Source organism: Pholis gunnellus (genome assembly GCF_910591455.1).
Source record: "Pholis gunnellus genome assembly, chromosome: 13".
Taxonomy (NCBI): domain Eukaryota; kingdom Metazoa; phylum Chordata; class Actinopteri; order Perciformes; family Pholidae; genus Pholis; species Pholis gunnellus.
Genome location: NC_136540.1, coordinates 13242251 through 13269333, shown reverse-complemented (window position 1 = coordinate 13269333; position 27083 = coordinate 13242251). Strand labels below are relative to the sequence as shown.

General features: G+C 39.8%; 1 protein-coding gene across 1 annotated transcript in view; it reads right to left on the bottom strand.

The window, feature by feature from the left end:
- The window catches only part of stk32a (serine/threonine kinase 32A), a 48484-nt gene extending 22306 nt beyond the window's left edge, over window positions 1–26178 (bottom strand). The window contains exons 1-2 of the mRNA XM_079171681.1: window positions 26045–26178; window positions 13701–13874 (exon numbers count right to left, since the gene is read on the bottom strand). Of these exons, the coding sequence (XP_079027807.1) occupies window positions 13701–13874; window positions 26045–26163 (293 nt within the window). The 5' untranslated portion in view covers window positions 26164–26178. The remainder of the gene's footprint in view (window positions 1–13700; window positions 13875–26044) is intronic.
- Between the last annotated feature and the right edge of the window lie 905 nt (window positions 26179–27083).

Sequence of the window (27083 nt, the reverse complement as noted above, 5' to 3'; positions counted from 1 at the left end):
TTATCCAGTTCTTCCTCTACCTATTCTATACAAGCCCCTGTTTTCTGCTGCTGAAGTCTCACAACATAACACTTCCTGCGTGTCAGAGTAATACCCAAAACTGTGTGAACAGATCATCAAACGTAAAAGCTTCCCAGAGATGAATATAGAAGTAGACTGACTCACTATTGTGGTGAGTCATTTCACTTCAGTAAGTGACAAAAATTGACATATAATACACCCAGATATAAACTTTAAAATGGCCCTCTCATGCAACACTGTACCAGGTGTGTGACAAAAACAGATGGAGATGAGATTGGACAGCAGGTTAAGCTGTGGGAGTAGCTGAGACACCTGAGAGGAGGAACAGGTGTAGACCGAGGCTCTTACTAAAGTCACAGCTTCTGCTGGTTTCTCATCACTCCCATTTTCTAACCGGTGGTTGTTTTTCTGCACCTATCTTTTTTTATTTTGCTCTGACGACACATAAATCCTAACGGCATCCAGAAGGATGCAATGTATACCGGTATACATTGTGGCGTTCCGTGCTGCACTCATGGCGGGCTTCACTGTGCGGAAAGAGGTGTGGGGCCATGTGCAAAGTACTGGCTGGTGGAAACATGTAGAGCTCAGGATGGGAAAGACACTTCGATTTGAGCAGCCAGAGCATCTGTCTGAGACACATCTGTAGAGATCTGATTGGAATCGCATTTCAAACCACCTCCGAATATGATTTAGAACCGATTTGCATAAATCCAATTTTCATTGCTGTCCAGAAAATCAATCTGAATACAATTTGGATGTACCAAAAAAAAAAAAGATTTGGGCCTTGTTTTTTTTTTAGCTCTACCTTATTGGCTACAGTGAGTACAGGCTGTATTTTCCTGCTACTGCAATTATTTACTTTCATAGAAATGACAATGATGTGATTTTCCCAACAAACACATGCATAATCAGTGTCTTTTTGTATTTGTTTTAGCCAGGACAATGAGCCTTTTGCCAGCCTAGATTTTCTTCTGATGCACTGTACTTTCACTGCACTGCATTTTTGAGTGACGTTCAGCACTCATGTCTCTGTTGTTGTTGTCTTGTTGACACACATTTGTTGACCCTTTCTTCTCATGACAATAATGCACAATGGCTTATAAACTGCTCTGCTCTGTATTGGAACCATAGAAAGGGAATTCATAGAGAGAAGTCATTTTGACAACAGATGTCAGCAACACAGACTGCGGATTCCCAAATTGTTAGACACCGAGTCACAAAGGCACGAGCGATATTACCAATGTCCTTGATGACAGTCATCCACTTCAAAGAACAGTTTGGTGCCCAATGACATCCCTCCTGGCCATTCATATTTAATTCAAAGCGAAATTATTAATTTCTTTCTCATCATTTTCACTGATCTGTATCTGTCCTTGACAATTGCTCTCACTTTCATAACATTGTCTGTGCCACTCAGATGATTTCCAAATAACATACGTGCCTACATACGTTTTGCCCCCACCACTGCCCATTTACACACAGAAACATAGACTCTCGCACACACAGACAGGCACGCGCATCCACACAAACTTGAAAGTATCGTGCAGTGTCAGATTCTCAAAATTGCCATCCTCTCCTAAGACATGTGAGAGGTTTTTCTCATCCGAACAGTCTGTTTCTTGATGCATGTGTTAAGCTGCAGACCGGAAAAAGAGTGGAAGGGCACAGTGTGTCCTCGGCTTCTCTCTGTTCTCTAGTCTCTGGAACGTATCCCCACAGCTCTAAAGATGCTTTGAACTGGAGAGACGATATTCAATATTCAGCGGCCGTATCAAATGTTCCACTTGCGCATGATGGTCAAATGCAGCACTCGTTTTGAGAACTACCACACCCTAAGATCAACATCTACATTGCAGAATTAAGACATTTGAGAAGTACCTATTTTTGAGTTTATTACCAGGGTTTGTGAGGTCAATGTTCTACTCTCAAAATTTGACTTGATTTGTAATCATGCTAGCAGTGGGTTTCAGAATGTTTGTTGGAATAACATAATACACAATGTAGGTTTTAAGGGAACATAAGGGGGAATAGTTGGGACATTCAAGAGCACATTTATGTGTATTGGCGAATCACAACAGGTTGGAGACTGTAGCATTGTAGCAGACACACGTCATCTTTGTGGCAGACTCATTGTGCATCCTCAGTATTAGACAGCAAGTGTCTCCTCTAATTAAGTCCACTGCCCTGTAGGAGCCCAGGAATATTTAGCATATCAGAGGCCACGCTGACCTGTGTTTTGTGTGGAGGATCGAGTGGTGCGGGCCCAGGTGGGGGTGAGAAAGGTCGACCATGTAACCCTTAATTAGCTGACATTTGCCTCAACGGATGGCAATAGGGGAGAGAGGAGGGGCATGTGTCGCTGCGAAAAAAAAAAAGAACAAAGAGTAAACCTCTTTTCATAGCTAAAGGCCATGCTGCCATTGTGAATCCACGGGACGTGGAGGGGTTGAGATAACTGGCGTAAAAGATGAAGCAAAGCAGCAAGGCTCATTAGGAGGTGGCGCGTGGTAACAGCCAAGCTGCGGATGTAGAGGTGACGATGATGGCCACGACTGATCTTTTCTTCTGACAATGGACAGTGAAGCAAGAAAATGCTCCCTGATCATTTTTGAAAACTGACATGTTCTATAGCCATATTAGTTTGATACGCTAGCTAACGTTATCAAGGGGTGCATCAGAAACAAAAGGAAGAAAATTGACAGGAAAGGAGTGCAAGGCATGTAGATTTGCTTCAAATACGTACTGCAGTTTTACACTGTCAATTATATGTATTTAAAACAAAAAAGAACAAATTAAAGGATAGTCTCAGATCTCCTGAATGTGCTCTGTCTTGTAGTGGTTTTGCACTAAAATAGTCAATACTTTAAAAACCTCAGAGACTTTTAAGGCCTATTCTAGAAGTCACAATCAATACTCACAGTTTCTCAGTTGCAATGAGTTTAATGATCTATGAACGTAATTCTATTTTCCTTTCATGAAAGTTGACATAAAAGAGTTACCCAGCAATAACAACTAAAGTCGTTTTGTCTGAAAAAAAAGTCATAATGAAAAGTAGGTCAGACGGCTCCGTAATGATCATGTCTAGGGAAAGAGCAGTGCTATTATTCACATTTCTTTCCTTGACTCAGTAAGAGACTTTTAATGTGTTTTAATGTTTTTCATGCAGTGTGTATTGGATGTAATCACTTGTGGGTTTTTCGTACTATGTTACTGAATACAATGTTACTGATTTGAATTAACTAATCCTTTGGGATTCAAGGTCCAGCTCTATAATAAAGAGAAGACTTGAGAGAGCACAGGTTTGGGACCTGCAAATTTCAGCTGGCAGTTTCGTTCTGTGTTCATTAGCGTGGATAACCGCTATGCACCATCTATTAGTGCTGAGAAACAGATGGGTCTGTTGCAGCCCCGGTCACACCTGTGCTGTGTGAAGACAGGACTGCTTGACTAGGTGACCCCCCCCCCCCCCCCAACCATCTGCAAGTGTTTACCAGTTTTAATGTGATGCTTTTAGAGGTAACACAACAGAAAGCTGTACGAGGTCAAAGAGTTACACTGTTGTATCATGAAATGTGATGGAAAAATAATTTGGAGAAATACTTGAATTCAGCCTCTAAACTCAGATCATGCACTCACCAAAATATGACGTAGCAATTTATGATCATCAGTCATTCTTTGTCACTGCAGTCGAACATAAAATTGTAGAAGTTTTACGTTTTTTTTTTCTTTATCTCAGAGTAAAAAGAAAATATTATGATAATCAAAAGTGCTTTACATAAGAATTGACAGCTGTGTATGAATCACTTGACCAAACAAGTAGAAGAGACGCAGAAAGACAGGGAAGGAGATATAAAGTACATGTATAAAATATATGAGGAGAAAAGGTAGGAGGAGATGGACTGAGTAAATAAGTCAGACAGCTATGCATTTATTGAGTGAGACAGATAAAGAGTAGTAGGAGTAGGCATACATTGGGAGATAAAGACGGGACAGTGACAATTTGAGAGAAAGCTAAATGTGTAGTGCTCTTCTGAATGAATAAATTGAAAAAAAGAAGTGGAGAGCCAATGAGACGACTAGAAAGAAAAAGGCGAGGGGATATAGAGAGCTACGGTGAATTATGAGAGGGAGACAGAGAGCACAAAGAGCAAGTAGCGTAAAAGCAATGAAGTAAGCAGTAGAAAAAGGGAAGAATGTAGTTAAAAATGTGAGGCGAAAGGCCAGGAGAGCTCGGTGCAAGCGGATCCCCTCGGCTTTTCTCGCGGTTGACTGACCCTACAAGTCATTAGCAGGATCTAATGGCCTCATTACAGCCTTCTATTAGGGGGAGAGGGGTAACTGAAGCCTGTACCTGGTCATTTGATACTGCAGTGATACTGGAGCGGGCCAACACACCTGAAAACAGTGGCTTATACACACACACACACACACACACGCAGAGATGGGCAAAAATACATCAAAATGTATTTTGATACAAAATACAAAATACCCCAAATAAATGTATAACAACAAAATACAAAATACTGGTGCCAGAAAATGTAACAAAATACATGTATTTTGTATTTAAAATATAGGAAATACTTTTTTCTGGATTTTCCGTTTTCTCACAATTTGGTATAGCAGAGCATTCAGGTATATATAATGTACAACAAACTCTGGTGAACCCCACAAAAAGGAAGAACAGTCACAGAATGTCAGTGTAACTAAGCAAAGCTATTGAAAGACAACAACTTGATTGATTATGTATATATATATTTTTATTAATGGGACTTAACAGCCCATAAACGTTGGCTTTGTATCAAAAAGAAAATATTCATCACATATGAAATACAAGCTCCCAATCTCCCTCTTCCTATAGCTAGCTACTCGACTGATAAGTTAACTTGCTAAACACTGGCTATGCACTAGCCTAGACAGCATGCTAGCATCATTAGCATGTTAGCATCGATCGCTTGATATTATAACCATCACCATGTATATACGTAGCCAGACCCAGACATAAATTATACATCAAGCTAGTTGACATCTGTCACACTCAGATACAATATTTAACTTGACAGATAATCCATTGAACTTGAAGATCTGAAGACTGAACTCGTGAACTGTTTTTTGATTCGTGGAGAAAGTATTTTGAGTATTTTAAATACAAAATTACTCCACTCTAAAGTATTTTGTTACAAATTACGTTACGATTTTTAATCGGCCCTATCAAATACAAATTACAAAATACTCAAAAGTAATTGAAATACGTATTTCAAATACAAGTAATAGAAATACTGCCCATCTCTGCACACACGCAAGTCATGCAACCACTCAATCACACACTATGATCATTGAACAAAAACATAAGCCTACACATGCCCACAAACATATGCTGAGTCCAAATAAGAACACACACTCGTTCCTGTAAATGCACCAAAGTGAGGTCCAGACAAATTCACATGGGGAATGAGGAAAAAAACGTTCTGATATACTAAGTGACAAATGAATGCTACATTTCAGAGCAAGGTGCCTCCCTGACTCCAGCCTCCTAAAATGAACATTACTAACACCAGGTTTTATGACAAAAGTAGCAGTTTTCTGTTATTGGAGTTTTTACTGTCTCTATATTGACCTTTTATTTGAACAGTTGGACTGGTGTTTATTAATAGGTCAATACAGTCCTCCTACTAAGGTACATGATCTTAAACACCAACCATTGATACCATGAGCACAGTGCATTGATGACCAATACAAATGTGCACTTATGTACACTGATTACATGCAGATTGGTAAAACGGGCTGAAACCTAATTAATATGCAGTCTAATAGGTGAACTGTAACTTATAGATATTACTCACAAATAGGCTATATAGCAGGTTGATTAAGATTCACAAATGACGGATACGTTTAAATTTAAAGTACATTTCAGACTGGGTCTAAGAACCGCAGCTACTGTACATTTTTAGTTCTGAGTAAGTAAAAATAAGAAAATATGTCAATTATACTAAAAGTATAAGATACAAGTTATTTATATGTAGCAGAATGAAATGTCACATAATGCATTTCATTTGATTTGATAAAATTGTCTTTATGGTTTAAGTTGATCCAGTTTCGAACTTTTCTGAGGTACAGTCTGAAACTTTGAACGAAGCATATACACAACCTCTGGAGGCCATTAGAGTGCAAACGTAGTGAGGATTGGCCTAAATGTCCTCACTTTGCAAAATGTCCTCACTTCGAAGGTTATAAACGGGTGCTGGTCCTCACAATTATAGTTTGCAAACATCCACACACATATCTGTGAGGTGAGTACTCAGATTTTGTCTAATCAAGCAGCGGCACAAGCACATTATTTAAATTAGTAGGGTTGCAATGATTATTTTAACGATTTAGCAGAATATTTTCCCTATTAATTGAACAATTGTTTGTATTGTAGTGGCGAAAATACAGAGAAATGCAGCCGTAACCTTTATGTGACTGTTGATGTTCTAGCATATTAACACAGTGTATTTATTGGGCAGGTATGTGAGGTTGTCTTGGAGCAAGTGTAGTGCTCTTTATATGAGAGTGCAGTTACAGATAGTCTAATGAGAGATGATGAGTTACAGTCACTCATGTCAGGGTGGCCTCACCACATCTTGTCTAAATGTGAGAGAAGAGAAGTGCGCTCTCAGTCTGATACTTTGTTGAAGGCTGTGATTTGCAGCTCGCAAGTGTGATATGCGAGACTCGGAAAGACACTCACTTGTTTGTGAGCCTTAATTTCAGAAATTCGACGACATGTATCACATGTAAAAACAAAAATAATAAAAAATCCAAGATTTCTTCCCATGAGCATTTCTGCTCAGAAAATTATAAAAATTGTTGTAGATAATAATAGTAGAGACTATTCGATTAATTGAATAATCGTTTTATCTCTACTCAATTGTTTTTTTTATAACACATTTCAACTGTTCCAGAAGTACTGAGATGTGATACCCAGCCCTAGCTACATGATGTCTGGCGTTTCTGGCTTTGGGCCAAATGACAAATGAACGAATAATTCTCAGCTATATTGAAATCTTTAAGTGGATACCCACGTTATTCCATTAAAAAGAAAAAACATAGCTGCTGCAGTGAAATTGGTGTTACTGGTTTCCCTGGGCATAGATTGCAGGCAGTTTAATCAGAGGCTCTTTCATGGCTTTGCTGCTTTAGTAACTCTCTTCTCCCCTCCAGAATAAAAGCAGAGAGCTGTTTGAGATTGTGCCTCTCCCTCTCTGTCACAAAGGAGGAGCTCTGGAAGCCCCAGAAAGCCCACAGCTCAGCTACATCACACACACTCAAAACAAGCAAAGCACACACATTTGTGCACAGAAACTCACAAATGCACACAGTGTCAAAATCCCTCAGTTCTAAGTACCCACGCCCACCAACCACTGAGGAGCGAGTCAGACAGCCGCTGCCTTTGAACGTGAATTGAAAGCCCAACTAGACCCACAGAGGCTAACATCTCCAACCCAGCAAACTGCTGCGTCCCTCGCTCAGCCTTTCTTCTTGCTGTTGAAGAAAAGCAGCTCTGACAGGCGGGAGACCGGCTCAGGTGTACATGCGTGCGTGTCTGTTGCTGTGTTTACTCACATGGGTAAACACTGCGTGTGTGTGTGTGTGTGTGTGTGTGTGAAGCTGGGAGATGTTCATTCTTTATTCATTCACAGATACTGGTTGACGGAAGTCGGGTTTGACAAGTCCCCGGTGTAATTTGGAGCTGATTTTTGGGGGACAGAGATTGCAGAGCAGACAGTGAAAGCAGCCAGTCAGCACTAAAAAGCCAAGGCCAAAAACTCACATCACAATTACCAGTGATGAATAATTCACTCAGGGATTGTTACAAAACATATCAGCTCTCTTCACAATCTTTGACATTGTATCTCTGTCTGTAGCTCCTTCTGTCTGTCTGCATGTTTGCCATTCTGACTACTAGGATACATTGCTCTCTGCTAAACTCGTTCTCCTTCTTTTACCTGCAGGCAGACACGTGAGTTAGATACACACGCAGGCAATTAATGATCCTTTTGGAGCACACTAGCTAGTAAACAATCTATTATGTTCAGAGCGCACACATCCTCCCATCGGCTAATCTGCTGTTGTGAGCTGGGTTGCGCTCAGGGAGATTTCCGACAATGATAATGCTCAATTGACCATTTTGTGGTAGAAATCAGAGCGCTGGCACCAGCTGGCACCTTAATCTGCATTTATGAAATATGAGTGCATAATGTCTACCCACCCTACCTCTTGGTTCTTCTTTTTCTTCTTCTGCTGGGAAATAAAACATTAACACACCCCATGAATAAAGAATACGTCACTTGAAGACATGACAAACGCTTGCCATTTCGAATAGTTGATGGAGAGTACAAGTAATGACTTAGTCTGCCTCCATGCTATCTCTATTTTAAGAAACATCCATAAGAAGACCCACTGTGACTGTTTTGTTATTCTTTCACCTTCAATTAACCAGATAGGTGAATTAAGACCATATTCCCTTTCGGCAGCTTGGAAAAAGGCCTCTAGAGGAGAAGGGGATGAAGGAGCAATTTAGATTATTTTAGTGGAGCTATCCTTTGCCACTCCCTCAGAGAAATGGAAAGATCGGGCACAACCGAGACTAAGAAATGAGGCTGAGGGAGAGAAGAGCAAGGAAAATAAATAAGTCCAGTAGGTGAATAAAACAGCACGAGGGAAAAAAATGGGGAGTCATAATGAAAGAGATTATGAGGGATAAGCACGATATTGTGTGTGTGTGTGTGTGTGTGTGTGTGTGAGAGAGGGAGAGAGAGATGCGGGGAGAAAAGATGGGGTAAGGAGATCATAGCTTGCAAAAAAGAATCCTCCTTGGATGAAATAGGCTTTCTGCTGGAACAGCTGGGTCTCAGTGCGCTTCAGGAAACTGAATAAATAGATTGGACAGTTTCCATGGAAAGACCAAAACCAACAATGTCTTAGTCTGTCTCACAATTCTTCCCAACTTCCAGTGGCACTCAGCCCCAAGCCCATTTGTTCCAGCTGAAGAGGAACATCTTTAAAAATGTGTCACAAAGTAGTCTTATATTTACCGCCAAGTGAATTCAGATGGACACTGTAGTTTTTAGCAAACTTTACTCAAACAAGAGTAAATGGTGCAATTTTTGGGGACTGTTTTCAGCCATATAGGCTACACATTTGGCACTCTAGTAAGTATTTACAGCAGCTCGACGGTGCACGTGGCATTGAGTCAAAATAAACTACGATGCCATGTTCATGGTCATGAAAGAACCTAGGACAAAGATGTGGCTCATTGATGTTTTTTGTAATAGTTTGGGACAACAATTAGGTTCTGTGGCACAGAGAAATAAACTACTTAACAGCCTTTCGTTACACAGACGGTACTTGTAATAGGTTTAAGTCTTTTCATTTAATTTGTTGATGATCAGAAAAATGTAGAATATCGACAAATAATTGACAGAGTCAAAGTCACACTAGCCATCTATTAGTGTGTTATGAAAACTAAATGTTCATAGTTAAAATTACCGCTTTTCCCCTTTGAACGATTACCATCAACAAATATGAAATGCTCAGCACAACAAATATCCGGTATTCTCTATGAAATATTCATAGAAAAAGCACACTTTGCAATAGCAAGTATGTTGTAAAAGATTATTCAAACAAGTGTACTGCTATACCAGTGTGTGTGTGTGTGTGTGTGTGTATTTTACATGGTTCACTGTGAGACTCACTTAATGGACCTCCATTATCTATCCATCTCTGTTAGTTTGATAGGAACGATTAGCTCCTTAACTACTTTAGTGGGCAGTGTGTTGCCAGTGAGGAATATTGACTTGTTAAGAGCGTCTGCTGACTGTCAACATGTAAGTCTTTCCATTATGAGGAATCTAGGAAGCAACAAAATACACCTGAGGATTCAGCCTCAGATTATTGTTGTTGATGTCAAAGAGGCTGTGGTGAGGTAGACGCGTGCACACACACACACACACACACACACACACACACGGATACACATACATATGCCTTTCCCTGTCACACACTTGCCATTTATCTTTCCACTTGTTTGGAGAGACTCATGAAGTCTCTGAAGATGTCATCTAATTGAGACTCATTCTGTTGTCAATAATTCAAACTCCTCAGAGAGTTTTGGTTAAAAACCACGGACTAACCAACCCTGAATAAACTAAACCAGATATATGACACCCCTGCTGAGGTTGATCATGTTCTGAGCATGGTGTCTCAAAATACAAATATGCACTCTAAAATATGTTCAACCATCACCATTATTTAGACAAGAAAAAGGACTATAGTATGACGCATAACGTGAGTGTAATGTAATGAATTTGTAGTTGTCTATAACAAAATCATACATTTTCAACTTTTACACTTCGAGTGAAGTTTTCTTTATTTCTTATTTAATCCATGATGAAAACATTCATTTAAATCATAATAGAGCATATAACATTTTATTTAAGGGTGAGTAATATAAAACTTCTAAAATACTCCCTACTTTGTAGGCTTCAAGTAAAATCAATTCCCCCTTGATAATAAATCGGAATTAATTTAACTTCCACCATGCATCACACTTTATATGCTCTGAGGCTCCTGCATGTCCCATGATGACGCTGCTGTTTTGATTTTCCATACAGGCTCCATCAAGATGAGGTGAACTGCTGTTGTTAAGGTCATTGCTGCTCTGTGCCTACTCCCTTGAGATTGTTAATTTGCCATACAGTGGCATACAGTTCAAGAGCTCATTATTGAAAATAATTGGCAATATTAAACAGAGATGTCTGTTGTTGTCACTGCTGCGTTCACGTTATTATGGATCCCAATATAGTTACAGACGGGGACAGGACTCCATCTTTGATCTATAACCTGTGCTTGACTACACCAAACCCATATTTAAACTTAGCTATTTCTAAAGTAATATAACTTTAATTCAAATTAATTCATTTAAATGTGTTTTTGTTTAAAAAAATTACTTTCATACTGCCGACAACCCAGGTGGGATCCATAGACTCTTTTTGCCAATGGTTTCCAAAAATAGTTGATAAACGTATCCCATGGGGATCAATATTAGGCCCACTGCTATTAACTTTGCACATAAATAATATGTATATTTTCCAACTGAGCACTGCCATGTTAGTTTGTATGCTGATGATACCATCATCTACTCTATACCTAAAACAAGCCCTCCAAATTGCAGTCTGCTTTTGATGAGTCTTCTATTAATTTTAAGCTTGTTTTAAACAATATGAAACAACTTTGCATTTCACAATAACATAACCTTTAGAACCAATGGGCTTCATTTAACAAAACCTTCCTCCTAAGTTTTTTTCTTTCATTTGTTTTTGAGAAAGTCTACGTCAGATTCATGACGTGTGATTGGGGATCGAAACAAAGAAGAAATTGACAGTAAAGTAGACGAGTGGTGGTAAATGTACAGTGTAGGTTTCAGTTTTTCCATGAATTAACAGTAGAGCAAATATAATTGTATAGAAATGTACAAGCACAGGTACTGTGCAATCTAAGTCAAGAAATATTTAAATTAAAGTTAGAGACACTCTCGGAGGGACTTTAAAGTTCCACTTATTGACATTATTAATTAGATTTGTAATCTGCGTGAATGATTTGTCTTGTGAATAAAGCCTAGCTGAACAAATGGACATCTAGCCATTATATTGAACCAAATCACTACAACTACTACAAGCATATTCTGTCATAGTCATGATCAAACTTGCAATAATATAATTAGCATATCATTATTGCCATATTATCATCGTTACTCCCCTGATTATCATCAAAATCATCAGAGACCAACGGAAGAAGAACGTGTACATCCTGCATTTACACACCTATACACAGGTGCGTACACACAAACTCATTCTGAAGGCTTTAAGTGCATTCACTTGCCACACCTAAGTCAACACGTCCACATCTCAGGGAGGACATTATATATTCAATTTCCACGGAGATGAGCTGAGAGTTACTTTCAGCTCCTCTTCCTATTTGAAGCTAATGAATGCAGATTGAAGAGATGTTGATTCTGTCAAAACAAACGCCCCCAACACCTGCACATCAAGTCAGTCCTCTACAGCACCAAAATAGAAAACATAATTTAAATATTCATATCCCTCAATGGACTCGATGAATACGCAAATAAATAATCTGTCCCATTTATTTCTCCCTCTTTCCTTTTTCGGTATTAAAAGCACAGACAAGAGCAAGTGGTCTGCTTTACGTTAATTGGTCTAATTTGTTATGTGGTGTTCTCTGTTCAAGGGAAGTTTCCTATTAGTCATGATCTGAGAAGGCCTCTCTTTCTATATTTACCTGGATGCTCAGTCACCACAGGGGAGGAGTAAGTCAAAGCAGTGAATGGAATACTGACTTCACATTGCCTCAGATATTGGAGCAAAGCATTACTCATGCGCTACTCAGGTCGCCCATGCTGAAAATGTATACATTTAAAGTACTGTAAGAGTCATTACAAAGCAAAAGGTTATCATGTTGTGCTTTGGTACCCTGCAGTAGTTTGAGTATGTGTCTTTGTATCTTACGTCCTTCCGCATGATGCTGATTTAAGTTTTTGTAATTTTGCCAAGATTCTACTTTTTAATAACCATAGCAAATTTTGGTTTTGGGCGTATCCAAAAAAAAAAAATCAATGCATTTAATTAGTTTTTTCTATGGTATACGCTCCTGGGGTCTCATTTATAAAACTCTGCAGAGAATCCACTCTAAATGTTTGCATAATGTACAAATGAGGAAATATACGTCCTCAAAAAAACAAGATATGGGACGAAAGACAAATCCTGGACTCCGGTGTAAAAATCCTGTGCTTTGCGCAACCACACACGCTGACGACCTTCGTTTGACTCGTATGTAACGTAACTATGACACACTTGCAGGATTGAAAAGAAGAAAAAAAACAGCAGCAAATATGTTTCCTACAAAATGTATTTGGCATAGTAAATGAGAAAATATCTAGTGTGAGACAGGCTTGCTCTATTTGTATATTGTATCTGCATTGTCCCTATATGAGAGGTATTATTTGTTACCTGATACCAGTATGGGAAAGAGGGACATATTTTGGCAGCATCATTGGCTGTAATAGGACATCCCAAGCTCTTTGAGTCACTTCAACAACTTAAAATAATAACATTGGGCAGTAGCCATGTCTTTCTTGGCCATGTGAGTCGGTGGCTCTGCCATTGCAGCAGATATGTCTGCCTAAAAAGCACTTAACCTGCAATTTACAAATTAATTTAAGTCTTGGCGCAGCAGTGGGGACAGAACTGGTGCATTTTGGGATGGCCATAGTCTGCAGCTCAGGGTAAACTGTTGTGTCAGGTGTGACCTCTATGTCAACACATTTTGACCTTCCTGCACAGTGGTGGAGCAGTCATATTAGAATATAATATGAAAGTGGACAGCCAAGGAGAAAAGAACACCGGGGTAGATAATACTCAAACTTGGAGGTGAAAAACAAGGTAGAGAGACAGAATGGGGACATGTACTGTAGCAGGAGGAGAAATAATGGGGCAACCAGTCTCATGTTGTTTGCATATAACCGTTCTCTGCATTATTAAAGGTTTGGTAATCAAACTACAATATAGTAAACTACAAAAAAGGATTCAGAGGAAGGAAATGAAGAGACAGCTTCTCACCTGTGTATAATGCGCTTCGTACGGAGGTATCCCAGCGCCAGGGCCAGTTCACAGATGTAGAGCTTGACGGTGCTCTCCGAGAAGTGGACGTTCTGCTGGAGGTGATAGCGCAGGTCTCCTCCTAAGAGCAAGTCCACCACCATAAACATGTCCTCCTCATCCTGGAAGGAATACCTGCAGAGGAAGGCAGGCGGTCAGGAGTGTAGAGAGACAAGGCCAGGTAGTGGCAAGGACATGGGGTGGGGACGAAGGAGATTTGGAAGAAAAAGATTGAAGTGGGTAGATGCTTACCAGGGAGGTTAGAAGGAAGAGAGAGACATGCAGTAAGAGGGGGCGGTAGAAATCAGAAATGGAGGTGAAAATAAGAGTGGTGACAGAAAGCAGAGCAGCAGAGAGGGAGGTTTGAAGGGAAGGTAAATATGGAGATGTCGAAGTTACATAAGAAGAGAGGAGAGGGGAAATAAGGATGGAGTTTTAAGAGGCGGAAGATGGTGGAACATAATACCATAAACCAGTGTTTAAGAAGGGTTCCCAAAAGATGATAATAACAGAAAACACGCTTTATTTTTAGATGGGGGAACCCATGCTGGAAGAAAGTCTAACTGAGCAGAAGGTTGACTTTTTGCAACGCTGCAATGTTGAAGATGTAACATTTATACCCTTCAGCAAGAAAAGAAAATGTCAAGTGCAAATTGAACTCATATAAGCCTTGTGCTCCTCAGGCAAATCAACCTTTATAAGACCGTGTGTAGGACCTGAGTAGAAAAGGTTTGACAAGAAAAAACGGTTCAACAAATTTTTACCCATTAGTGTTTCAAACCCCATGATCTCTGACAAAACAGCCTCAGGAGCCACTCGGTGTCTCTGAGGGTAAATGCTGCTCTACTCTGTATGACTAACGGTACAACAAGCAGAAGAAAAACACTCGTCACATGTTACTTATCGCAGGGGGGGAGCACCTACATGTTGGCTAAGTCATGCCGGGGGATATGCTCATTATCCTGTCTTCAAGGCTGGCAGGCTAAGAAACTATTAATAATCTTGTACATAAGTGGCTATGATAGTTGGGAGACAGGAGAGACGGGTAACAAAGTGTTCCTATTTGAACACATTTTAGACGTCTTAAAAACACTAAATAGACAGGACGTAGACTGTAGACTATTTGAAAATGTTCCTTTTATTCCTCTCTCTTCTTTCTCTTCCCTGTCCTTTTTGAATCCTTACAATTAATGTTTTTATTGTCAGTGTTCAGGTCTGCTGAGACACCTTTAAATCTTTAAAGTCAGGTTTATTTGGCCCACATTATTACCAGTTTTACTTTTAATAAAAATGGATTTCACCAATGCAAATTATGAAGGAAAGTCGGACACAACTGCATTCTAAAGATATTTCACGTTTGCTTACTAAAGAGCCTTGTACAGTCGAATATAATCCAATACATTATCTGCATACTTAAAAATACATTGAGGACTATAACATCATCAAAGTTGCATCCTGTTTTTGTTGCTTTCTGCATTCTGTAGCAAAAATAAAATGTGAATAGTTAACACAGCGAAAACATAATCTCTGTTGTGATTACATTAGTGATCAGCAAACAGATTATCCTGGCTTTTTTCTTTTTTACAGTGATGTGCACAGTGTTATTGAGGATTTGTTCCTCTTCAATTCCATCAACATTGGCGGTATGAAAATCTTATAGCTCATTTATTCTGCATCCAGTCAGCAACATCGTCCGCTCAGATGGCTCCCTGCGCTGCTTCTATCTCCGTTTAGGGTTAACGTGTTTTTCGTCAGACTGGTGAGTGTCTTGCCATTTTAGTAAAGTGGGCCATTACATATATTACATATTCTTTACGTCAGTGTGCAGGGGAAACTGAACAGTCTGCTCAGACAACTTAGTTTTAGTGCATACTGTACGTAGAACTAGCTTGCATATGCCTCAGCCAGTCACACTCTTTTATGGTGCGGGGGGATGTTCTGGGTGGTAACGCTACTTGTGGTCACCCAGCTATCATCCATCCATCAAGTACTGTCATGCACAGCAAGCCTTTATCAGCATGCGGCCCACTGCATTGCCATTTGTGAAGCTGTTGCACAAATCATCATTGATTTTTACATGCTGAGTGGGGCCACGGTGGGTGTTTTTTTCCTCCTCTCTAAACGTCGTGCTAATTAGTTTCTCTCAAAAAGCAAATAAACGTTAAAAAAAAATATTGCAGCAGCCGACATTTTCCTGGGTCGCCTAAAGCGTTGCTGTGTGCAACGCAGCGTCCTACATCGGCAAGTTCAGATCTTCCACAAAATACTACACTACCACCCTCCGTCCTTCAACATGTTCCTGATCTGCAATGAATAGGCTGCAATTTCACTTTTGAGAGGTTGCATATTTTCACCCCGGAGTCCATTGGGGTTTCTTCTGGCAGACACTTCTCTGTAAGGACCATCATCTTTGCCTAAACTCAGTGTTCAATGACCGGGTGTAGTTTTTTGCCACGTTGGTGAACTCCCCTCCTCGGGGCCCTTCTCCAATGAACTGGAGGTGGTGCTTTTCTGCACAGGGTGAATGGGGATTGATTGAGCTGACTCAAAACTGTCTGCTAAGGCTCAGATAATGCTGAGACCACTCGACATCTGATTGCCAATGGCCTCAGAGTGTGGAAAGACTATCTGTAGATACTCGTCCTGAAGATACACACACATTTGGCAAAGTCACAACGAGGTGCATGAAGAGATGCACACAGTAGAGTCCAAGTTTCAGTTAAAACATGCATTCAATATTATGATGTTTTATTATAGAATAAACTGGCAAAAATCAACACACCATCTTGAACACACAGATGCACAATCAACCAACAGTTCTCCACTGATGAATATTCGTTTCAGTGGGAAAAAAGAGAAATGAGAAGAGGCCAGCCCTCCCCACTTAAAGTGTCTAATACAGTACAGCTGAATGGATGGGACCAGCTGCAATGCTATCAATCACTCAGACAAGCAGAAATGACTTAGCCACGCTTTTGGACACCAAGGTTCTCCAAAGTTTTTGGCAAAGTTTATATGTGTATGTGTGTGTGTGAGACAGCATAATGGGATGAATTTAAATGCTACAAAGCTAAAGATCGTTGAATCAGAATGTGAATTCTCAGATATTATACCATACAGAGAGACACGTATGGAGGAATGCATACAAAACCCATATAAACCTTTTTGGGCATTTCTGTTTTCAATATATTCACAGTTATTTGAAAGGGGACATACTATGGTCATTTACAGGTTCATGCTTCTATTTTGGGTTCTACTAGAACATAAAATGTTCAAATACACTCTTTAAGCCCCCCTCCTGAAAAAAGCCCAGTCTTATCTGATTGGCTTGCTAGAAAAAATATGATACACCTTTGCAAAGGTATAATTCCCCAAGCCGTGTGTGAGATTTAGGGGACGGTATATTCTAATGATTCCTCCATGTGGCATAGGAAGGGGAGCAACTGTAAATCGGAATGGCTTGGTAAATCGCTTTTCCTGATCTAGACTATAGATCTAGCTTCAGAGAGCAACACTCATAGAAAGCCACATTTTCTCTATTTGTTCAAAATGACCGACTATTCTAATTGTAATATGTTCAAATCCTATCAATCGTCACAAAAAAGATGGCTAGAGCCTGATAAATAAGGGGACAACATTTCTTGAAAGCAACATATTCTAAGAAGAGGAGACCTCCATGGGGAGTCTGTAAAAAACTAAATCAAAGATCCAGCTGTTGACATTAGATGTAAGAGAGAGATAACTGAAGCAGGTGTCATATTAACATCACATTCTCTTAAATATCAAAGCAATGCTTCACTTTCATACAGTATTTGTAGTTTTTGGGGCCAACGCACCTCTGACTGAGCACATAGATGGTCAAAACATTGCCTCCCGATTACCCGCATGCTCTGCTTCTGTGTAATGCTGGAATTTCTCTAAAAAGTCAGGACACTTATTATTTTGAAGCTTTCACTTTAGGATGGCAATAACTTTAACTTTGCTGTAAAATGCTTGCCATTAGAGAGAATATTCTAAAATGTTAAGAAAATAAACATTAGGGCAGTAGTGTGAGATGCAGCATACAAAAATATGTCCAATATATTTGTTTTAAATGCAAAGCTGAATGTTTGTGAAATATTGATGACGGTTATTTGAAGCTCGGGCTCAAAACTGTAAACCAAGATGAGCTTCTCAGTGGTAAAGCTGTGTGTGTGTTTGCTGGATGGACTCCATTTTACTCTGTCTATTAATCATTTGATTAACTCTCTTTGCCTCTCATTCTCCCTCTCCTTCCACACACACACACACACACACACACACACACACACACACACACTCACGTGTAAATACCTCTCACCCAGCAGAAGTAGTTAAGGTGGAAAAGACTCCAAGAAGCTGCTGCCACAAGCATTTAGGGGATACAAACGGGACTTTATTGCTCTTTTTCTTGATAGAAAAACAGTGGCTTCTTCAAGGAAAAGTGCTGTTTATTTATATAACTGCGATAGTATATAATACCATGAAACAATTTCTGCAAGTTCAGTGACCCTTTCTAGATTTAAACCTTCAACTTTATCATGAATTAATTATTTTCATAAGTATTATTTTGTCAATTAAGTATTACCTGTTTAGTATATGTAATTGTTTATATATATATATACAGTATATGTATAGTATATGTATAGTATATCTGCTTAAATGAAGGAAAAAGATCATATCAGCTGATATCGAATATTAAAGTATCTGGGATGAAAAAAAAGCAATAATATATTGAACACTGTAACCGTTCTGTCTACATAACTTTATTTTTAGGTGAAAATCCTCTCCTTTTTGATAATTTTAAAAAGTTTTTTTTGCAACAAATGCTCGTTGCTCTGCACTGACCAATAACTGCACTGACCAATAATTGCAACATGTTAGTGGAATATTCACTGACAGAGAAAGTCAAAACAGCTATTAATCTGAAAATGTAATGTAATACAACATTATCATACGTACTTGGTGATTGGTCGGGTCAAGGAGGATCAAGGAGGGACTGCAAGTCCATCAAACCAATCGATAGCACACTTGAGTCCTCCGTGAAACCGGTGTAATAGAGTAGAAAACCAGCTCTCATGCTTGGCTGAGGTTTCCGTGTTTTCTGTCCCACAAGTCTTTCCATCAGAAAGCCAAGGTGGTAAAAACCAAAAGGGCTTAGCTGTCATTGTCGGGGGAGGTTGTTCTGTCTTAAGAGCAAACGAGACTGAATGACTCACCGCAATCGCTCACATGGTTGCTCATTAACAAAGCTGGCATACAGAGGGTATGCACTCTGATTACTGTAATGTACACACACAGATGCATGCACGTGTACCCAGGCCGGCTGTTCTCATCCAGCATTCGTAGCTATGCCTGCGAAAATTGTGCGCTGTAACTTTTATGTATCCAAAGAAATAATTTTGTATGTTATCCACTTAGTCATGAACTAAGAGTTAAAAAAACCCTCGCCAGGCGGGCGGAAGGGGCTGTTTATCGGTCCAACAAACACCGATCTTTCACGCAGGAGACCGCTGTTTGTTCCCCATGTGAAACAAGTAGTCGACGTTGATTTATTTGTCACGTAACTTGCATACTTCAGTAACTGCAGTTATTTTAAACCAAACAATGATCTTTTACAAAACCTAACTAAGTAGTTGTGCTAAGTAACTAAGTTGTTTCCTGTGAAGACGGAAGTTTGTTTTAAAAAGACTGGGTAACGAGCGAAAATGTACACGTTGCTGGACTTTCGTAGGAAAAGGCACAAATAAACTAGAAGCTTTTTGTAAGATATCATACGACCCGTTGTATGAGGATACGTTGACCAAGGTATACTTATATTGCCACCCAACTACCTGTTGTTTGAGTTAGCTACTTTTGAATTAAACTTTGTTTCATAAGTCTTAAAAGGTACATAGTAACAGACATAGGTCTACACATATGCAAGCAGACATTTTTCCAAGTAAAAACACACACACACACAGTACATAGTGGAAATGTGTACCCTGTAGATACACAAAGTCAACAACTCTGAGTAATACGTGTTGCTTCTTCAGCACTTGACTATCTGCATAAGTGAGCATTTTTGCACGTATTAATTCTTTCTTGTGCTTTGTACATACTGCATATTAGATATTATAGCAGCAAATCAACATCATCCCCCTGGGACTGACTGACCAGGTGCTAATTCAGCTTGATATTCTATGCTATTTCAGCAATATCTCCACTATACTTAGAGTGTAAATTGGTCTCCTGTGACAATAAAATCCCCATTTCTTCTGAAAACAAGTGCTCTCTCTCTCTCTCTCTCTCTCTCTCTCTCTCTCTCTCTCTCTCTTTGTGGCGACACATGGCGACGCAGTACTTAGAAGGTGTTTGAATATGAATGAAGTCTCCACTGCCCTGCTGCCACTGCTGTCAAAATAAATTAGACAAAGCTGTTTGTCACAAGTAAGCGCAGGGTCACAGAAAGTTACCCAAGTTACCATTAATATGACAACATATACGTGCTCTGTGTGACCAATGTGATTTAAAAGAGTCCGTTTCATGTTGAAGCTGTGCATTTACCTCCACTCAATTCTGTGCCTGAATGCATCGTGTGTAGACACAGACAGAGCACTGAAGCTACTGCTGCTGCTGCTGCTGCTGGTGTTGAAATGGAATTGAATTTTTTTTTTATTGACAACATTTTAAAAGAGAAATATATGACTTCTATAAATCAATAATATGTTCACAATCTCACCAGATGGCATCATGTCATCGACTGCATTTTGTCAAAAGGATAAAACACAATAAAGCCCAAGAGCGTATTCCCATTTTTATAATTCAACAACATCATAACAAGCAAAAGAATAAAGGTTATAGAAATAAAGAAATAAAAACGGATGAGCAAGTATGAAGTGGAAAATAATCTGCCAACCAGTGAGACAGCAGCACTACACTGTTGACTGTCTCCATTTGTATTTTGCAGCTGCAATGGGCTAAGACAGACAAAAGCAGAACAAGTTCTCAAGCATCATTAGCAGCTGATGCCTCGACCAGCATTTTGGGTGGAGAGTAAAGAACAGCAGTCAGACTGCAGATTAGCACTTGTACATTATGTTGAAATGGTGCAGACTTTGTATTAGCCTTGCTGGCATCTGCTTTCCCTATCCCTACAGCTGGCTTGTTCACTCTTGTCCTTTCTCTGTCTCTCTTGTCCTCTAGTTGTCCCACTTTTTCCTCTGTCTCTCCCGCCGTCTCATTTTGTCTTTCTTTCACTGTCTGTATCTGCTCCGCCACACATGCTTTTCAATGTGACCTGTTGGAGGCCTCTAGGCAGTCAGTCTGATGGAAGAGCATCCTGCATGGAGCTTTTAGAGACACAGGCACCCCTAGGCCACTTCAGTAATGGAAGTCTCCAGAAACCACAGGGGCTCAGAAGCTACTGTGTCCTGACAAAAATAACTCCTTTCCCTCTTTCAACGGTAGCAATTGTGACATTTAAGGCCACACGGTTAATTCAAATAATACTAAAACTGCTGCAATATAAAGTTATAAAAGTTTAATGACTTGTAATAAATTCAGTTTCTTCAGACATGCAAATTATTCTATTTTAAAGTAGATTACTATCCTTAAATCAGGAAATACAGTCCTCGTAGCTTCTTTTAAAGTAATGGCAATATTGGCAATATTCCTAAACATATGCCCAATCTGAAAAGATATCTCATTCATTAAATGTAGTGATATTGTACTGCTTGAAGGGGACATATAAAACAACTCACTTTTTCAGTACTTGTGCACTAGAGATGCGCGGATTGCAGTTATAGCCGTACGGATCATAAAACATGAACATTCTGATTAATAGCGGATTGGTTGCTGTTGGATGAAATATTACATAATTATTGAGGAAAATATAGATTTCACTCTCTAAAAACGTGAACATTTTACTCTGCAGCATATTGCTATTGACACTGTGCGCGTTTACGCACGAGGAACAGCAGCGTAACTTCTGTTTCCTCTGTCAAGTTTATAACTACAGTGAGCTAATGATCTCTAATCATGAAAGTAAATCGTCAAATAGAACACCCATACATCAATACAACACCATCATTTCAAAAGCAACAAGAGGAGGAGTGAAATGTCCATGCGGGGACAGGTCTCTAAATCAGAGAAAATAATAATTTGGGTGGATGGCGTGTGGTTGATACGGGACTTTTTTGTTTTCCCCTCTCAGTAACCTATCATCCATAACCTGAACACCGTTTTATGAGGTGAAATAACAAAAACCTGCTCAATCTAAACATGTTACTTAGCATCCATTGATTGAATGCCCACAGCAGAAAATCAACACCAGTAAATCTCAGCAATAAAATGACTAATCACGATGTGTAACACAAGCTATTGCAATTAGCGTGATTAGACATACATACATACATACACATGCACACACGTTTCCACACACGTGCTGACCAAAGCCCTTTGCTGAAACGGACACAGCCAGCCAACTGCTCCGACTGTGAAATGTTGGATCAATGCCGACAGCCCTCCGACCTTCCTCCCACCCCATCTCCCAACACCTCCATTGACTGACAGCTTCCATCAGTCAGTGTCTAATGCGGCCTGAGAACACACACGCACGCATTGGATCCACTCTCTTGCAAAAATACATACACACATCCCCAAACAAAGCACGGGAAATGAATGATCTCACATATCAAATATAACTCCAGTTATAGTTAACAAGTAAGCATATATTTTAATATTTACTTTTTGCTTTTACTTATTTATTTATTTGTTTTACTTCTAATATGGTAACATTTAGGATTAAAAACAGAAGTTAATCATGATGTTTACTTATTCTCACCACTCCTGATTATGATCTTCCATTATACCAGGTCACCTTGACATCGGGCGATATACTTGACATGCTGACGTGCTGCTTTCTAGTGTTAGGCTAAAGGTAAAAGTAGTGTGATGTGCATATTTTAAAAATACATTAGGACATAGATTGTACCTCAGGTACAAGCAGATCTTACTTTTGCTTACTTGCAGTAATAGAGTCTGGATTATGCTTTTCTTATCTTACGCCATTCATTTCAAATGTACCCTACTAAGCACACTGTAGTGCCCGTACCATACAGCATATCTGGTGAACTAGAGATTTTATGTAAGGACGCTTGGAGGGAGTCTTCTCTCAGTTTCTTAAAGAAATCATCGCCTTTGTGAGACATTATGTCACTTCTGTTTGGTTTTCTGAGGAGAAAATGCACATGAATGGGGAATAACACTGAAAGATGTCTTACTCTGCATAGAAATGAAATACATTAGTGAGATCGCATAAAAACTGAGCGAAAAAAAGGGACTCCCTAGAGCAAGTGAAGCTTTTACTCTACAATGTGTCAGACTTTTGTTAATGTACTTACTGTTTTTTCTTTTGACAGTTACACAATGGCTTTTTTACATTACCACGTTGCATAATTGGCAGTATTTGTCACAGAGGTTAGACGTGCAAGATGTAACAGCAATGAAGTGTAATAGACTTTGTTCAAAGCAGGTTTAGTTGTGAGTTCTTAACCACACACTAGACAAAGTTGTCTGAGATCACTATTACTCTGTGGTGAAGTTTGTGCAAGAGAGCATGAAGAAGATATGGAAGATCTACATGGTTATGTCATTGACTTAAGTTTGTATGAATCCCATCTGTTTGGCTGTGTGGTTGATTATTAAATCCGGCATTGTTAACATTATGAAAATCTATAAAATTGTAGTTGTTCTTTCAAGATCCGAACTGTATCACCAGATGGCATTTCAATATGTCAGCAACTTAGCAAACAATTTTGCAGTGTTACTGCACTGCGAACGGTTTGCTCTCTGCTTGAAAACAAACGTGCTACTCTCAGAGCACACATTACACAGCCTGTGAGTAACACATTCATCACACCAAACAGCAAGCAGGTAGTTTCATGAAGTACTTCTTCTGTGACATTTCCTACACCAACAAACAAATCAACTGCAAAATCCACAGTCAAAGACGACTGAAAGCGCCATACAGCAGCGTCTGATGCTGGTTGCCACCTCTCCCTCTCTGTGTCTGTCTCTGATATAGTGCGAGTGTATATCTGGCATCGCAGTACCAGTAAGGGCTCCCCTTACACAGTGGGACTTAGTGCAGCACAGGCAAAACGGGCTGTCCTGCCAGTGCTGGCACATCAATACACTGACCGTACCAAACACTTAATGCCAGAGAAGATGCTTCTAAATCGGTACTCCATATCATACGTTATAGATTTGCATGGAGGGAACATAACTTATTTAGAAGTTCATGCTGACTTTCCAAGTGCATTGTTGTTCGGCTGCACACAACCAGCGGACGCATGAGGTCATGCGGTAGCAAGTGGAGTGACAGCGAGAGGAGAGTAAAAGGAAGACAAGCAGGTGGTGAAGGAGGAAAATAGCAGCGGAGGAGGACGAAAAGGAGGAAGGTGAGAGAAGAGAGGACAGAGGACAGAGGACAGGCCAGGGGACAGAAAAACAAAGCCAGGTTTTCCGCATGTACTGGAGCTGTCTCAGTGCGGTTCATATGCCTGCGGTAATCTCTCCCCGTCCCCGACCTTGAGCGCTTACCTCAGGACAATCATAACTTACGCCAACTCAACACAGTGAGAGCGACAGGAAGAGAGAGAGAGAGAGTGGACATAGCGCTGACCCAAGCACATCTCTAGAGGAAATCACCCCCACCCAGGGGGATTTACGCTGCCAAATGCATTAACTTCCAACTGTTTTTTTTGTCCAACACAGCATGCAATCAGGCAAGAAAGCAAGCACTGGCATTGTTTGTCTGATGAGTCTGTATGAGTCCTCTGTTAACCTCCTCTGTTGTTTTTTCCTCTCTGCCTTTTTCTCCCTTTCCCTGCACCTCTCTGCTGTTCTTTCCTTTCCTTTCCTCTCCTCTCCTCTTTTGACTGTGCTTTCAGTCTCTTCTCATTCATTCCCACAGTGGACGGATTTGGTTTTGTTCCCCTCAAATTAGTAATTAAAAATCGGCTACTGATTTGGCCAGAGTAGTAGTGTTTCAAAAAAGATATGGAAATAAAATGGGAGAAAGGGGAAGATAGAAAAGATAGAAAAGTGGGACAGTGGACAAAGGGTTGAGAAAAGCTACTTGGAGAGCATTGGTGCCACAAGTCTCTCTTTTATTATCACATTTAACTGTTCACATTTCCAGAGTTGTTTAATGGGAGCTGCCTAACCCCAAAGGAACCTGCAAATCAAAAGGAGAAATTATAAATAACACTAAAATATCAATAAATATTTTATTTTTTAAAACTGGACCACATGACTGTGGCAGTTATTCTTCATCCCTGCACACAGACATTCCCTCCTCTCTGCCTTTCTGCCTGGCAGAAAGAAAACCAGGGTGGCTTCCTCTCAAAACGTTGCAGAGTGTGAGTGCCTATCAAGAATTAATGACGCCTTTCAGACGGAAACTTAACAAGCCATACTTATCAGGCATCTCAAAAGTACGACTCCTGCTGCTCAATAAGCTCGGGCTTTCAAATTATGATGAATGAGTTGCTGAAAGTACCTGATGAGTCATCTTAGATTAGCACTCGCAGTTTTGATTTGAGATGTACAATGTTGAGGCAAAAAGACTTCCTCGACCCCCAAAATGCGGTGAGGCAAACGAGAAGCTGCTGAGAGGAGAGTTGAGCACATAAAAGTTGAATTTGGATCAGTGAGCTAACTACATTTTCCTTTTAGCAACTTCAAGGGGCGAGATGACGCGAATGGAGGCTTGACAGTGTTCTTCAGTAGGCAACACCTTTCTGAATGCATCTGCAAACGCAATCCGGAGCTTTCTTTAATGGCTGACGGCATCCCTATGGGTCTGTGCAGTCATCGATTTAATGGACAGGATACAATCACCATAAAAATCAAATGGGTGACACCGAGCGCACTACACAATCATTCAAAAGGCTGCTATGGCTGATGGTAATCACAGTGTTAAATACAAGCCTTTGTGGAGACAATCTGCGGCAGTGGAAATCATTCATAGTGTACTTAAAATTTTACACAGCAGCTTTTTGTTTACATATTAAGGAATGGAGGTGTATATTTTATCAAAGTCACTCAGGGCTAAATATAGGGTTGTCTGAAGTCAGTTTGAATTCAAAGAGTAGCTAAAGTAAGTACCTAAACACTGTAGAAGAAGTGGTCCAGGTTTATTTGCCTTTTACAGGAAACCTTATATAGACTTAAGTGATACACAAACGTGTGCTGTGGAACCACACATTCAAATACTTATGCGGCAAAGCACATCGGCTTACCAGAAGTTGACCAGGAACGGATGCTCAAGGTTCTGCATTATCTGCAGCTCCTTCAAGACATTTCTCACTTCGTTCCGCTCCACGCATTTCAGCTTGTTCATGTACTTCATGGCGTACATCTTCTTAGTGTCCTTCTTCTGTACAATGCAGACCTGATGATGAGATCACACAAGGGTAGTTTTATTTCACTGCACTGGTGAAAATGGTCTGAATACTTATTCTGTTCTGCTTGTGTGTCTCAATCTTATGCTTCAGTACTTTCAAGGTTGTTAATAGTGACTCACATCCTGCGAACTCTGAACAGATGATATTTCCATACAAAATGATAATGTAGTCCTTACTGCCAATGCGATAACACATTAAACATCGCCACTGCTCTGCATCATTCCTTCATGTTTTGATCATTGGTAAGTCATGTCGCATGACACATAGAGAAAACGCTGCTTATCAGCATACTTTTAAAGATGCTTCAACAGATTTGTGAGATTTATCATTTCACCAGATTTCAAAGAGAAATAATTGATAAAATGCTGATATTCTGTTTTGACACGTTGAAAAACTATGTACTTTTACAAACTGTTGCAATACAGTCACGTGTTTTCCATCATTTATCCATGTTTGTCTTGAGCTTTATCGCTTGTGACACATGAAGTGCTATATTGCAATAACCATCCAACGAGGCTGGAAGGAAACGTTCTCTTTAATCTCTGTGATAAGGGATGTAATCCTCTCTTAAGGCGCTAAACTTCTCACACCCGTATGTTTTGCATCTTAGAGATGGGAAACGTCATGTTGGCATTCATTAGAATTGCCCGGTGTGTGTCAGTCATATATATATATATAATTTCAAAATTGCATAAAAAATGCTTTCAAACAGCACTCAGTGTATTTATGTATCAGTGGGAAAAAGTAGCAGGATTCTGACGTGACGCAGCAAAATGCAGAATATAACACCTGTAGCAATCTGGGCAGCTGTCATTACACGTATAAATCAAACTGTACGTGATTACCCCCGTTCGACAATGTCTCTGAGAATGGA